Source organism: Mauremys reevesii, linkage group 10, assembly GCF_016161935.1.
Source record: "Mauremys reevesii isolate NIE-2019 linkage group 10, ASM1616193v1, whole genome shotgun sequence".
Lineage (NCBI taxonomy): Eukaryota > Metazoa > Chordata > Testudines > Geoemydidae > Mauremys > Mauremys reevesii.
Window position 1 is genome coordinate 44558859 of NC_052632.1, and position 14725 is coordinate 44573583.

The 14725-nt window shown below is 53.8% G+C and overlaps 1 protein-coding gene across 2 annotated transcripts in view; it reads left to right on the forward strand.

The window, feature by feature from the left end:
* CD276 (CD276 molecule) overlaps positions 1-14725 on the forward strand; it is a 70247-nt gene that overhangs the window by 28606 nt on the left and 26916 nt on the right. The window contains exons 2-5 of one of the 2 annotated variants that reach the window (XM_039493229.1): positions 375-538; positions 974-1102; positions 9083-9433; positions 10652-10948. In XM_039493229.1, the coding sequence (XP_039349163.1) occupies positions 490-538; positions 974-1102; positions 9083-9433; positions 10652-10948 (826 nt within the window). In that variant the 5' untranslated portion in view covers positions 375-489. The remainder of the gene's footprint in view (positions 1-374; positions 539-973; positions 1103-9082; positions 9434-10651; positions 10949-14725) is intronic. The other variant, XM_039493230.1, reaches the window with a different exon arrangement.

A 14725-nucleotide genomic window follows, 5' to 3' on the forward strand; every position in this document is an offset into this window, starting at 1 on the left:
GAACCAATGGCCAGACAGTGGGCAACTGGGCTGTATGGGCTGATGGTCTGTCTGAGCCGATGCAGGAGGCAAGCCGAGTTTGACCCCTCCGAGAAAGAAGAGTGCCAGAAAGTCCATTACGTGCCCTAGGGACCTTGCTATTGCTGTTGTACATGGAAGGAGCTCAGATGCCATGGTGATGGGCATTACTCAGGGAGGTAAGTAGTGGCAGGACACAGGCCGAGGCGGGTCTCTGGCTGAGCTGATGTGCTGACTCTTCTGTGCCGTTGGGGCTGAGCTCAGCCCTGCCTTCAGCTCTGTTCCTGGTGGGCCCAGCCTGGAGTCCCTGCTGTCCACGGCAGTTCATGCTGATTGTTGTGTCTCTTTCTTTTCAGCTCAGGGCAGTTCCTGCTGAGAGGGAAGATTCCCTTTGCCAAGGACACGCGGGGCCTTGCTCTCCCATCCCCGCCGCCCCCCACTGACGCTCTGGGATCTCGCCCTGCAGCACAGATGCCCTTCCCATTGCTCATCCTGGGCCTGCTGGTGCTCGCTCCAGCCGGTGAGTGGGGCTGGGCAGTGTGTGGCTCTTCAGGATGGGAGATGGGACACTATGATGGTCCAATGCCCCGAGTGAGACCTTTGGCCTGAGTTACAATCCCCACAGGCTGCCATAGGTCCAGGTCCCATTCCCATTGGGGTCAGTGGGGGCTGTGACTTGGTGAGGAACAGGATCAGGCCCTTTCTCCATGACACCGACTCCTGGGATGTGTGGTGTGAGGGTCGGGATTTCAGAGGGGGCTGGAGCTCATCTGGCAATGACGTGAGACCCTCCCGCCCGGCTGTCTCTCCCCTCTGCTCCCAGCCCTCGCAGGGGAGGAAGAAGGAGCAAAGAGCCCAGCAACTCAGTGTGGCTTTGCTCCCTCCTCTCCTGTGAGGACCAGGGGCAGAAAGGTTCCTCACCCTGCCCCTCTTCCCCCCCACTCCTTCCCTGCAGCATCCAGTCTGGGAAGGAGCAGAGGGCAGGTGAAGAGCCTCTGGAGCTATCCCCCTCCCTCCCAGCCTGGAAAGGGGAGAGAGGACCATTCTGCAGCTTTGGGGATGGAGACCCCCAGGAGGAGCAGAGGTGAGGCTGGAGGGGGCAGAATGACTGGTGGGGATAAGCAAATGTGGGGTGAGAACTCCAGCAGGAGGGGCCAGATCAGCTCCTGCAATACACTACTTGTCACCCATGTGCTGGGTGTGGGAAGGGGAGTTGGCCATCAGCAGATGGACTGATGAACCGTAATAGAGTCTTTGGCCCTGCAATTGATTCTATGGGCGTCTCTGAGAACAGATGTTCTCATGACACTTCTCAGAGCTGCAGGTTTCAGCTGGGCTATCAGGAGAATTGGTCTTTCTGGCAGCATTTCAGTTGCTTCCATTCCTGGCTGAAACCTCAACATGACATAGTGTTTGTTTCCCACTTTGGGTGTAAACTCAGGTAGACTTTGACTTCTCTAGAGTCACAGAACCTGGCTGCAGTTCTTGGGAGGGGCATGCTGGGTGGGCGGGAGAGGTTCTGGCAGCAAAGGACAGAGGCAGGCATCGTGCCGGTAGGGGAAGCATGCTCACCAGCAGCCCTTGCTACACCATTGGGAAAGAGGTTGTTTGGTTTCCCCCTGTACCCACTGCAAGGGGAGGCTGGCAGGGCAGGACTAGAGCCGTGGCCCAGTATTGCTGGTAGCACTAGTGGCCTCCGTGCTAGAGTTCACAGGAGCTTCTGCAGCCGTCTCATGGATGGCCCCTGTGCAGCAACATCGGCAAAGGCGAATTCTCCCGCAGTGGGGCAGCCCTATCAAATCCAGAGGCGGAGCAACCCCATTCGGTCATATAGTCCCGCTTGCTGCCAGTGCCATAGGGGATCAAAAGATGGATCTTGTGTGGCAGGGAGACCAGCTGAATTCAGATGGTTTTGTTTGTCCCACCGCCAAGTCCTGGAGGAGCTGTCTAATTGGTGATGCACCATGGAAGCGTGGGGCTGGGGGAAGAGGCTCCAGCAATGTGACTCTTGTCCAGCTTGGGAGCGTGGAGCCAGGCTGCTTTGTGCCTCTGCAATGGGTGTTCCCAGTCGGCTTGGTAGGACAGGGCTGAGTGAGGGAAGTTGCGGGCCTGGTCAAATAGTGTAAATGGAGCGGTGCGGGAGCAGGGGTGACGGCTGGGTTGGGAACGGGTTGCAATGGCAGATCAGAGGGCGGGGGAGGAGGAGAGGACCAGAACAGCAGGGGGCACTGGACAGTACCGAACCATCTAGCACAGGGGAGGGCAAACTACATCCTGCAGGCCAGATCCAGCCTGTCCTGGCCCCGCGCCGCTCCTGGAAGCAGCTGGCACCATGTCCCTGCGGCCCCTGGGAGGGGAGGGGGGCAGAGGGCTCCATGTGCTGCCCTCGCCTGTGGGCACTGACCCCCCACAGCTCCCATTGGTCGAAAACAGGAACCGTGGCCAATGGGAGCTTTGGGGGTGGGACCCACAGGCAAGGGCAGCACGTGATGGAGCCACCTGCCCCATCCCACCCCCAGGAGCCACTGCCAGACATGCTGGCCCCTTCCGGAAACGGTGCGGGGCCAGAGCAGACAGGGTGCCTGCCTTAGCCCCGCTGCGTGCCATTGCCATCCCGGAGCAGCTCGAGGTATGCGGCACCGCACTGGAGCCTGCACCTCAACTCCCTCCCGTGATCCCCCTAACCCCCTGCCCTGAGCCCCCTCCCACACTCTGCACCCCCTCCTGCACCCCAACCCCCTGCCCAAGCCCTACATTCATGGCCTTGCATACACGTTTTCCACCCAGGTGTGGCCCTTGTGCCAAAAAGTTTGCCTACCCCAATCTAGCAGGTCCCGTTTTCCCACACTTGATTTAAAGGCTAGCACACATGGCGTCCAGAGAGGGAGAGACAGGTAGGATGACCAGATGTCCTGATTTTATAGGGACAGTCCCGATTTTTGGATCTTTTTCTTATATAGGTTTCTATTACCTCCCAGCCACTGTCCCTATTGTTCACATTTGCTGTCTGGTCACCCTAGAGACAGGCAGGTGAGGTAGGGTCATTCCCTGATGTGGCTGGAGGTTTGATAAAGTCAAACCTCTGGCTCCATCTAGTGTCTGAGAAGGAGTCACACACATCTTCCACTGGGCTTTATTCCAGATTGCAAGTATTGATGTGGCTGCTGCGCAGTACCTGTTAATTGCCTCACACCTGTGGCACCTGCAGGATGGTAGGAGTCCAGAGTGGTGTCACGCCCCCTCTCCCCCCCCGAGCTGTGATAATTTTCAGATTTTGTTTTTTCTTGAAACATCTAAACCACACTGAGTGCCTAGCGTGAGAAGTTCCAGATCTAAAGCAAACTTCCTACAGCATAAAACCCATGGCGTACTGCTTTTCCCAAGCCTCTTCCTTCTTTCCTTTTTCTCTAGCCTCCTCTTTCCCTAGGCCGTGATGTCTTTCCTTCACTCTCTTCCTTTGCCTGCGTTCCCCTTGCATGAGTTAGTCCATTATTTTTCCTTCTTTTAAAATATTTTGCTCTCTCTCTCTTTTCCTCTAACGTCTCTTTCCCAGGGCATGTATACACTACAAAATTAAGTCAACCTAAGTTACATCGATATACAGTAATTAAATTGCTTTTGCCTGTCCACACCACATTTCATTAGCAGTGCTTGCATCGCTACAGAGAGCAGTGCACCATGGGTAGCAATCCCCATGGGCGGCATGTGAACCGCTGAATGGGGGCGGCTAGCCCCAGCCCTGCCCCTTCTGTCAGAGGCCCCTCCCCTTCTTCCCCCCGCCTGAGCCCAGAGGCCCCCCACCGTGGCCTCCAGCCCATGCCCCAGGCTTGTGCCCCCAGCCCCGGAGCACCAGGAGGGTGGGTGGTGTGGCCCCAGCCCCAGAGCGCTGGGGGAGCCACAGGGTGGTAAGCAGGAGGGAGCCTGGGGGCGGAGTGTGGGTGGGTCCACGCCTGGCTGTTTGGGGAGGCACAGCCTACCGCAGCGTATGATATCTGCTGCCCACGGCTATCCCACTGTGCAACTCACCATCATTTGGCACAAGGTGTTTTGGGAAGGGTTTGCAAAGCCTCATGGGCAAACGAGTCACTCGGAGGTGACTGGGACCCTGGGGTCAATGTCCCATGATGCAGTTTTCTCCATCCCATAATATTATCTGTATTATCAGTGGGGTTCCTGAACTGTGGTGGGGCAATAGATGTCATGCATATTGCTGTCTTGGCACCAGACCATCTTGCCATGGAGTACGTCAACAGAAAGAGCTACTTGTCTATGGTATTGCAAGTGCTAGTGGATCACTGGATGTTTTACCAACATCTGTGCGGGCTGGTCAGGGAAGGTGCATGATGTGCACATCTGTAAAAACACAGGCCTGTTCCGAAAGATGCAAGCAGGGATTTTCTTTCCAGACTGGCGGATTACCACTGGGGATGTGGAAATGCCAGTAGTGATCCTGGGAAACACAGTCTGTCCCTTGCTCCCGTGGCTCATGAAGCCATACACCGGCCACCTCGACAGCAGCAAGAAAAGCTTCAACTACAGGCTCAGCAGATGCAGCATGACTGTTGAATGTGCCTTTGGCCATTTGAAAGTGCTGGTGCTCTCTACTCAAGGATTGGTTATAGCTGCCTGCTGTGCACTTCGTAATATCTGTGAAGCAAAGGGGAGAAAAGTTCCGCCGGGGTGGAGCGCAGCGGTGGAATGGCTGGCTGCTGATTTGGTAGGGGTAGTGCAGTGGCCACGGAAAATACGTGGAATGCAATGGTGGTGTGTGTGTGTGTGTGTGTGTGTGTGTGTGTAGGGAGGTTCTGGAATGCAGTTATCGATAGACTGCAGTGGGAGGTGAGCATGGGTGACTTGGACCTGAAGGTCTATAAGAGTCTCCATTGTGTCCATCTGGCGCTTGAAAAGCGCTATCATGTCCTGCTGTGTGTCTCTGTCCTTTTGATGTGCGTTTCTCCTCTCCACACTCTCCCTTTCCATTCTTTTTGCAAGGGAGATTCTCCAAGCCCTCTGCTCGGTATCTGCAGCACCAGAGCTTGCAGGATCTCTTGGAACATGTTGTCCTGCGTCTTTTTTTCTTCTGCTCCTTGTCTGGCTGAGCCACTCTGCTGGTGTGGATGGAGGGATCTCAAGGCCACATTTCCAACTGCAAAAGACACAGTGCACGGAGGTACTATTGTGAGTGTATTCACTCACCTTGATTCACACGCATTACAAGCACTACATTCTCACTTCCCTTTGGGATTCATAGAGCATGGCAGCAGTCCCAGCCATGGTGAGTACTGCCTGGTGGAGGGGTTAATTTGGGACAATAAGGGTGGGGGAGCACATAGGGATCAGTAGATGCAGATACGGCAATTGAACCGAATCCTGGCACTGTTTTCCAGGTGGTGGTGATTTTAGCTGATAGCTCACTCCTCAGGGTAATGGCGGCTGAAAGGGAACAGGTCCTGCACACGTCTGGCTGCAGGCTGGGTCCATGTGCTGCTAGCATGTGTGCTGCAATGGCACCTGCTGAAGTAATGGCTGAGTGGCGTGGGAAAGTGTCCTGCTGCAGTGGAAGAAACAAGACAGCACCCCCCAGACACCTTCGACAGAGGATTGCAAACCACCTCCAGGAAAGTTTCCTAGAGATCTCTGTGGAGGTTTCATGGGACATCCTGGTGTGCATAAACAAACTATTCCGCAGGGCCCCCTCTGCCTAGCTGTACAGGGGAATGAGAAGCAGACAGTAACTCTACCTCCACTGTTTACTTCACTACCTCTTGTTGCCTGATTAAAAAATAGTAAATGAACAGATGTGTCCCTGCAATATCAAAGCAAACTGCATACTTACCAGAAGTTCCTTTCCCTGCATCTCACTCGCTGGTGCTGGATGGTAGGGACTGGCTTGACTGCTGTGGCATCAGAAAGAAGTCCTGGCTAGCCACCCCACTGGATCACCGGTCGCCTGTCCCCCATATTTCTCCTCCTCATCTTCCTTATCCAACATCTCTTCCTCACTCTGCATTGCGGGGGTCTGTGTCTCCAGCTCCCCCGAAGTATCCAAGGGGAGCTTGGGGTTGCTGCTGAGGATGGCATGCAGCTTCTTATAGAAGCGGCATGTCTGCAGCTCTGCACCAGAGTGACTGCCTCCCTTGCCTTCTGGTATGCCTGCCACAGCTCCTTGGCTTTCACACAGCACTGCTGTGGGTCCCTGTTGTAGTCCTTTTCCCCCGGGCGATCTGCTTGTTATATATTGCCGTTTCTACTGCTGGATTGGAGCTGTGCCAGCACAGCCTCTTCTCCCCACAGACCCAGGAGATCCCCCTGCTCCTATGTAGCCCAGGCAGGAGCATGTTTGCTGCATGGAGCCAGCAGGGTCAGCTGGGCAGTTGCTATGTGAACTCTCCATGCCGACCAAACAGGAAATGGACTTTCAAAAATGTGTGGATCTTTAAAAGGGGAGGGGCATGTTCCTGCGTACCTGGCAGCTGGGCAGCAGAGTTCGAAACAGTGACCAGTGTGGGGCATTGCGGCAGTGTGGGGCATTGCGGGAACCTGTTGGAGGCCACTAAAGTCAACAAGAGTAACGCAGTGTCTACACTGATGCTGCATCGACCTAACTATGTTGACCTAAATGCTACTCCTCTTGTGGAGGTGGAGGTGGAGTTATTAAGTTGGCGTAGCGGGTGAGTTACATCAGTGGGAGCGACATTGTAGGGTAGACGCTTCCAGAGTTAGGTTGATGTAAGCTGCCTTATGTCGACCTAACTCTGGAGTGTAGATCAGGCCTCATTCACGTATGGATATTTTCTAAATCCCCTTTTCTGCCCATCTCTCTGTTCCATATTTGGAATGGGGATATTGGTAAAAGCTGTGCTAGCAGAGCTATGTGTGGTGGGAAAGTGCCATTTCTGCCGGCTCACCCTGCCCCTGTGCTGAGCAGGAGGCCAGAGAAAGGCAGCTGGGAGAATTGCAGAGACAGGGAATGGTTGCACCTGCTGAGCTGGTTGAAGTAGATGGGCATCTAACTCAAACTCCACAAGACGGGAAACTGGCAGAGCGATGAAATGTACAAAACTGGATTCATCCTGAGGCAGTATGGCCAGGGCCATTAGAGCCAGATTCAGAACGACTCCTTCCTGTGGGGACACACGCACAGGGCTGTGTCATCGTCTGTTGTTTGAATGAGATCTTGGAAGGGGAAAGAGATCCACAGGGAACAGATGGGAAACGTCACATTCTGGAACGGTGGTAATGGAGTTGAAAAGAACAATGTGTGTTCCTCCAGAATCAGCTTACTGCTTTAGGGCAAAGCATAGAGTGAGCATGCGTGCGTGTGTACACATGCACGTTCATGCACCCTTCAGTGAGGGAACATGGGTAATTGAGAATGTTCCCCTAAATGCCCAAAGACAGCTGGTGCCTAAGGACTGTGCTGGCACTTGGGGAGATATGGACTCTCCTCTCAGCTCTGCCATTGACCTGCTGGGTGACCATGGACACAAGTCATAGCCCTGCTCCATGCCTCAGTTTCCCCTCTCACCCTTTGTCTCTTGTTTCTTTAGCTTGTAAGCCCTTTGGGGCAGGGACTGTCTCGCTATGTGATTGTACAGCGCCTAGCACAATGGGGCCCTGATCTCAGCTGGAACCACTGGGCACTGGTGGAATATCAATAATAAGGTTTTGGGGCCAATATCTCTATTGTCACTTCAGCAATTGGTTTGAATCTTTGTCGGTATAAAATCCGGTATAGTGTGCTAACATCAGCTTGCTCTCCAGATTCCTCTGACAGCAGAGATGCAGCCAAGGGTAAAATCTCTGCAGACTCTTTCCCTGCGAGCACCTTCCCGTTACAGCCAAGGCAGGAGCCATGGGTATAAAAGGAGACCGCTGCCCTCGTTAGTGATGCTGAGTTACTCTTTCAGGATGGTTGCGCACTGTTACGATGAGAGACCTAGAAGGAAGAGGATTTTGGCAGAGGATGGTTGTTTGCTGTAGGGCATGCTGCTAGCAATATCGCAGAGCTGGCAGGAGGGCTGTGGGTTGACTTACAGGCACATTACAGGCAGAAGTTACAGCCATGAATACCCTGCACCAATGCTGAACTGAGCGTCCCCTCTAGGCTTGGGTAGCTGCTCCATACCCTGCGATTCCCCTCAGGCGGCGCCATCTGTGGGCCTCTGTGGGCCTCATTGGGAGAGGGTTCAGTTAGTGGTGGTGGCCAGCTGAGGGCAGCAGTGCTGCAGATGTGGGGGATAGCGCCTATTCTGTGATGCCTGCTGAGACTGGCTCCTGCTGCAGCAGGCTGTGTTGGCTCAGCTCTTTCATGCCTTAACCCAAAGGGACTTGATATGGATGCTGTGATTTAATGGGGCTTTCTCTGCAATCACACTGCTGTGAGCTGTATTCCTGTGAGCTCCCACAAGCTAAGCAGGGTTGGCTGGGTCATTTCTGGGATGGGAGACCTGCAAGCAAAACAGAGTGCTGCAGGACAGAGTGCTGGTGAATCAGTAGGGGGCATTTTAAGCAGTAGGGGGTGTTGTGCTGTTGGGTGAGAACTCACATCCTGACCACTGTGATCCTTAAGGATCAGAAGAAGAGGGGTTGTTAACCTGTAGTGTCCTGACCAAATTCCAACTGTACAGTTTGCCTTCCTCAAATCCCTAGCAGTGCCAGCTGTGTTTAGAGTGCTCCTTTGCTTTCTGCCCTAAACTGCTATGTTCTGTTGCCAGGCAGCTGCCATGTTTCTCCCCAGAGGTGGCCATAATGGTTATGTCTGTATATGCAGCTCTATCGTGCAAAACCCAGGGGTGGGGAGTGCCTGTTGACTCCATGTGCAGAGAAGGAAATGGAAAGGCACCTCAGCGCTTTGGCCCTGGGGGGTAAAGCCTGACGTCCCCAGAGACCCCCTCCCAGTCTAGGGGAGGGGAAAGCTGAGCTGAGGTTACCCTCTGGTTGTCCAGGGGCCCTTTGCCTCTAGCCCTGGTTTGCATGGTGCTGTGGGCTGGGAGGGGTTGTGCCATGGCAGTGTTTTTAGAGATGTCTCACTGTCATGTGCCTTTTTCTCCTCTCCTGCCAGGCTCAGTGAATATCCGGGTCCCCGATGACCCTGTGATCGCCCTCTTTGGTCGGGATGCCATCCTCCACTGCTCTTTCTCGCCTGATGCCAACTTCAGCCTCGCCGAGCTCAGCCTCATCTGGCAGCTGACGGACACCAAGCGGTTGGTGCACAGCTTTGCCAGCGGGCAGGACCAGCTGGCCGACCAGGGCAGCGGCTATGTCAACCGCACAGCCCTATTCTACGAGGAGCTGCCCCGGGGCAATGTCTCGCTGCTGCTGCGGCGGGTGCAAATCTCCGATGAGGGCAGCTTCACCTGCTTTGTCCGGGTCCATAGCTACAGCAGCGCGGCGGTGACGCTGCAGGTGGCCGGTGAGAGACAGGAGGAGGGGCTGGCTGTGGAGAGACACCTGGGCAGGGCCCAGCCCCTCATGTTCCTGGCAGAACCATGCTCATCTGGGGCTTACCCCAGGTTCCCCCCACAATCTAGTGTCTCATCCCCTCACCCTCTTCCCTCCCACAGCACCTGCTGTCCTGCTCCCCGTAGTCTCCCTCTCTCCCCCTCCATCCCTTGCCCTGTTTTCCTCCGCAGTTCCTGTCTCTTTCCCCTCTTGCCTGACCCAGAGCCCAGCCATGGGTGGGGTCTGGGAGGGTTCAGGGTCCTGAGCTGGGTTTGTGATTCTCTCTCTCTCTCTCTCTCAGTAAGGGCTGAGCTTGAACCCCCAAATCCAACCTCCCCAGCTCTGGGAAGGGTTAGACGTGGGGCTCCCAGCCACCCCCCACTTTCGCAATTTGGGCCCATCTCTACCCCCCTCCCGCTGTAGTCCCCTGCCCCGGGGATCCCCTCTCAGATGCTATGGGGACGGGAATGATTTAAATTACCTGGATAGCCTGTGTGTCCTCCCTCCCCTGGGGAATGCCAGCTGCTAGCCCCAGGAATCCATTGTGGGGCTCAGCTGAACAACTGCATTAAAATCCTGCAGCCGGCCCAGTGCAGTTAGCCCTCATGGTTCCCCCCAGCCTGGAGCATGTGAAGGGATGGCCCCAGCCTGCCAGTCCCCCTTGGCTGGCCCTGGCCTCTGATATGTCCACGGAAACCTCCCTATGGGGAGGGGAAAGGGGGTACGTTCTCAGCCCCCAGGTCCCATTAGAGTGAATAGGTGTCACGTATATTGGGTGGAGGGTTAGATGCCATGAGCCCGACTGATGTCCAGCGAGAGGGCGCAGAGGGGCTGCACTTTGTGGGGTGTTTCTGCACAGCTCAGCATTTTGCCTGGTGGGCTGTTAAGCTATCTGGGGCATCTGCAGCTCCCTCCCCCATCTCCAGCTCCCTAGGTCATCTTCTCCATGGTCTCCCAGCAGAGAGCATTGTGGGAAAGTTGTCCCAGCATGCCCTTTGCTGAATTTCTGAGGTGCAGGGAAGGGGTGGGGTGGGAATGGTGGTCTGGGTCCCAGTGGTGTGATGACTGTGGGGTGAGAAGGCCATGGTGTGGGGGGGAGGGGAAATGACCTTGCATTATTCATCAGCACTCCCCTCTGGCCAGCTGGCTAACTTCCATTGCCTCATACTGGCTCTCCTTTCCTTTTCAGCTTTGTATTCGAAGCCCAACTTGAACCTGGAGCCCAGCAAGAACCTGAAGCCAGGGGACCTGGTGATGGTGACCTGCCACACCTTCCACGGCTACCCTGCGGCTACGGTACTCTGGCAGGATGGCCAGGGAAACAACATCACGGAGAACGTCACCACCTCCCAGGTGGCCAATGAGGAAGGGCTCTTTGATGTGCAGAGCATCCTCCGTGTGGTGCTGGAGCCCAACAGCACCTACTCCTGCCTGGTGCAGAACCCCGTGCTGCAGCAGGAGACTCATGCCTCCGTTACCATCACTGGTGAGTCAGGCAGGGTGTTATGGCAGGGTTGCCCAAAGGCTCTGGGCATCCAGAACTTGGATCCTCAGGCTGGAGCTTTGGCCTCCCAGTTAAAACCTAGAGAAGGGTGAAGGTGATCCTGGAAAACGAGGACTGAGCAAAATCTTCCCCCTAGATGCCAGCCCAGTCTGTCAAGGGGCCCGGAGCTTGCCTAGGCAGCAGTCTCCCTGCCTTCCCTTTGGCCTCATGGCCTCTGCCTGGCCTCCATGCCGTGCTGCAGGAATCTGGCCCTCACTGGCTGATGCGAGTCTCTCTGATGTGCCGCACTGCAGGGGGATCTTGGGCCGAGTCAAGAGGAGTGCATGGCAAATCATTCCACCAGCTGGAATGATCCATAGAGGGGCAGGCTCTGGGCTGTGGGAGACGCTCCACTTGGAAGGTGCAGCCTGGGAGGAGCAGGGGAGCAAAGGTGGCTTCACATCACCTGCACTCTGGGCTGCTACAGGGACAGAAGCAACCTGCACCGTAACCTGGAGCAGCCCAAAGGGTTGGTCTTATGGCAGCCTCCCCTGCACTGCTCAGAAGCCCCAAATCCCTGTGTTCCCTCCTACCCGTGGCATGCCACCAACACTGGGGGCTGAGGAGCGGGGCAGTGTGGGGCTGCTTATACTGGGAGTTCTCCCTTGCCCCTATACGCTGCAGGAGCAGCACATGGGGCCAGAATCTGGCTCCTAGTCTTCACTCTGTCTGCAGCCCTGCCAGCTGCTTTTATGATAGACCTCCAAAGGACCCCTGGGAGGAAGGGGATGTGATGTGCATGGTTTGGTAGGTGGTGCTCTTCTCTTGAGTCAGCATGGAGCTAGTGCCAAGCATGACACCAGGGGGCGCTATACTGCCAGCAACGCAGTCCCAGCTGAAATGGAACTAGAGGTCCTGAGTGCTTGAGATTATTAAAGATCCTTTTAGTGAAGCCCCAGCATCTTGCATAGACCTCAACTCAGGCAGTTACATTCCACCAACCTAAATCTCCTTGGTATGTTTCAATAGGGTAAGGTGTTTTTCACGTTTTTTTCTTACACTGTTGTGCAGCTGTGAGCTGTTAAAGAGTTGATGTTCCACCCTAGAGGTGGCTGCAGTGATCCCTGTGTGTTCCCCACAGAGCACACTGGGAGCCTTGGGGCTGTAAAATTACTATTAAGTTCCACTAACATCCTAATAAGTAACTTCCCTAAGCAAATCCCTGCTATTCCTGGGCCACGAATATACCTGTAGTTACAGTAATCCTTCCAACCAGGAGCCTACAGTTTTTCAGTGTAACTCATGTCCTGGTGAAGTTCCTGGTAAGTGGCTGAGCCTTAATCAGTGGGCGGGGCATTCACTCAGGCCAGGGCTTTAAAAAGCTGCGCACAAGTGACCAGGGGCTGCTAACAGGGAGTTTCGCAAGGGAGTTCGCCAGGTGAAGGAGGAGCAAATACAGCATCTGTGGGGTAAGTGACTGTCTGTAGTGTGTGTTTGTTTGTGTTTGGGGGTTACTTGCTGTGTGCTGGGCTTGTGTTTGTCAGTCTGTTTGTTTGTTTGGTTGTTTGAAGGACCGTGTGCTGTGGCTGGCAGTTGGAGGCTGTGAGCTTCAAAGGAAGGTTTGAAAGCTAGAAGCCTCTGGTAATTGGCTGAGCCTTAATCAGTGAGCGGGGCATTCAGTCAGGCCAGGGTTTTATAAAGCGAGTGATCAGGGGCTGCTAACGGGGAGTTTTGCAAGGGAGTTTGGAAGGGAGTGGGAAGGGAGCGGGGGTCCCTTGTCGGTTCTATCTGTGCCCCTTTAGTCCCCTTAAAACCTATAAAACAAACCACATTCAAAACCTCTTTCTGTAAACCACCCTTTCATTAACTAGGAGACAATGCAGGCAGAAGCCCAGCAGCAGAGTGGGGGCTATCCAGTTTATTGCACTGAGTGTAGCATGTATGATTACCTGCCCTGTGGGCGGGTGGCGTATGTGTGCAGTCGGTGCAAGGAGCTCCTGGCCCTCAGAGACCACGTACGGACTTTGGAGGCCAGGGTGGCGGAACTGGAGGAACTAAGAGAGGCAGAGAGGTATGTTGATGAGGCTTTCCGGGATACTCTAGAATTGTCCCACCTCCGGTCAGACAGCCCCTGCGCTGTTGAGGAGGAAGAAAGGCCCAGGGAAGCAGAGCAGTCAACGGGAGCAGAGGGAAACCTTCCCATAGTTGGGACCCTCATTCCAGATGGTGCTGGGGTTGCCTCTTGCACTGAGGTTACCTCTCTGGGGGAGGGAACTCCAGTCACTAGGAAAAGGCAGGTGTTAGTAATGGGAGATTTGATCATTAGAAACATAGATAGCCGTGTTTGTGATGACCGGGAGAACCGTATGGTGACTTGCCTGCCTGGTGCGAAGTTTGCGGATCTCTCGAGGCATCTAGACAAACTTATGTGTAGTGCTGGGGAGGAGCCAGTGGTCGTGGTACATGTAGGTACCAATGACATAGGGAAGGGTAGGAGAGATGTCCTGGAAGCCAAATTTAGGCTGCTAGGGACGAGACTGAAATCCAGGACCTCTATGGTGGCATTCTCAGAAATGCTCCCAGTTCCACGCGCAGGGCCAGGTAGGCAGAGCTTCAGAGTCTCAATGTGTGGATGAGACGATGGTGTAGAGAGGAGGGGTTTACGTTCATTAGGAACTGGGGAAACTTTTGGGATGGGGGAAGCCTATACAGGAGAGATGGGCTCCACCTAAACCAAAGTGGAACCAGACTGCTGGCACTAAACATTAAAAAGGTTGTAGAGCAGTTTTTAAATTAGGAGATGGGGGAAAGCCGACTGCTGCAGGGGAGCGTGTGAATCGGACACAGACTTCTCTTAGGGGAGAGTCTGATGACAGAGAATCTCCAGGTTATAGTCAGGAGCAGAGGACGGAAGAGGATAATGTAAGGGCCAGATCTGATGATAAACAGTCACATAAAAAAGAATCTGGCACATCAGAAAAGGGCAGACAAATAAACAGGGACAAGTTTTTAAAGTGTTTGTACACAAATGCTAGAAGTCTAAATAATAAGATGGGTGAACTAGAGTGCCTTGTGATAAAAGAGGATATTGATATAATAGGCATCACAGAAACCTGGTGGACTGAGAGCAATCAATGGGACACTACCATTCCGGGGTACAAAATATATCGGAAGGACAGAACAGGTCGTGCAGGGGGAGGAGTGGCACTATACGTGAAAGAAAATGTAGATTCAAATGAAGTAAAAATCTTGAGCGAATCCATAGGTTCCATAGAATCTCTATGGATAGAAATGTCATGCTCTAATAAAAATATAACATTAGGGATCTATTATCGACCACCTGACCAGGACAGTAATAGTGATGATTAAATGTTAAGGGAAATTAGAGAGGCTATCAAAATTAAGAACCCAATAATAGTGGGGGATTTCAATTATCCCCATATTGACTGGGAACATTTCACTTCAGGACGAAATGCAGAGATAAAATTTCTCGATACTTTAAATGACTGCTTCATGGAGCAGCTGGTACGGGAACCCACAAGGGGAGAGGCAACTCTAGATTTAATCCTGAGTGTAGCACAGGAGCTGGTCCAAGAGGTAACTATAGCAGGACCGCTTGCAAATAGTGACCATAATATAATAACATTTAACATCCCTTTGGTGGGAAGAACATCTCAACAGCCCAACACTGTGACATTTAATTTCAAAAGGGGGAACTATACAAAAATGAGGGGGTTAGTTGAACAAAAGTTAAAAGGTACAGTGACTAAAGTGAAATCC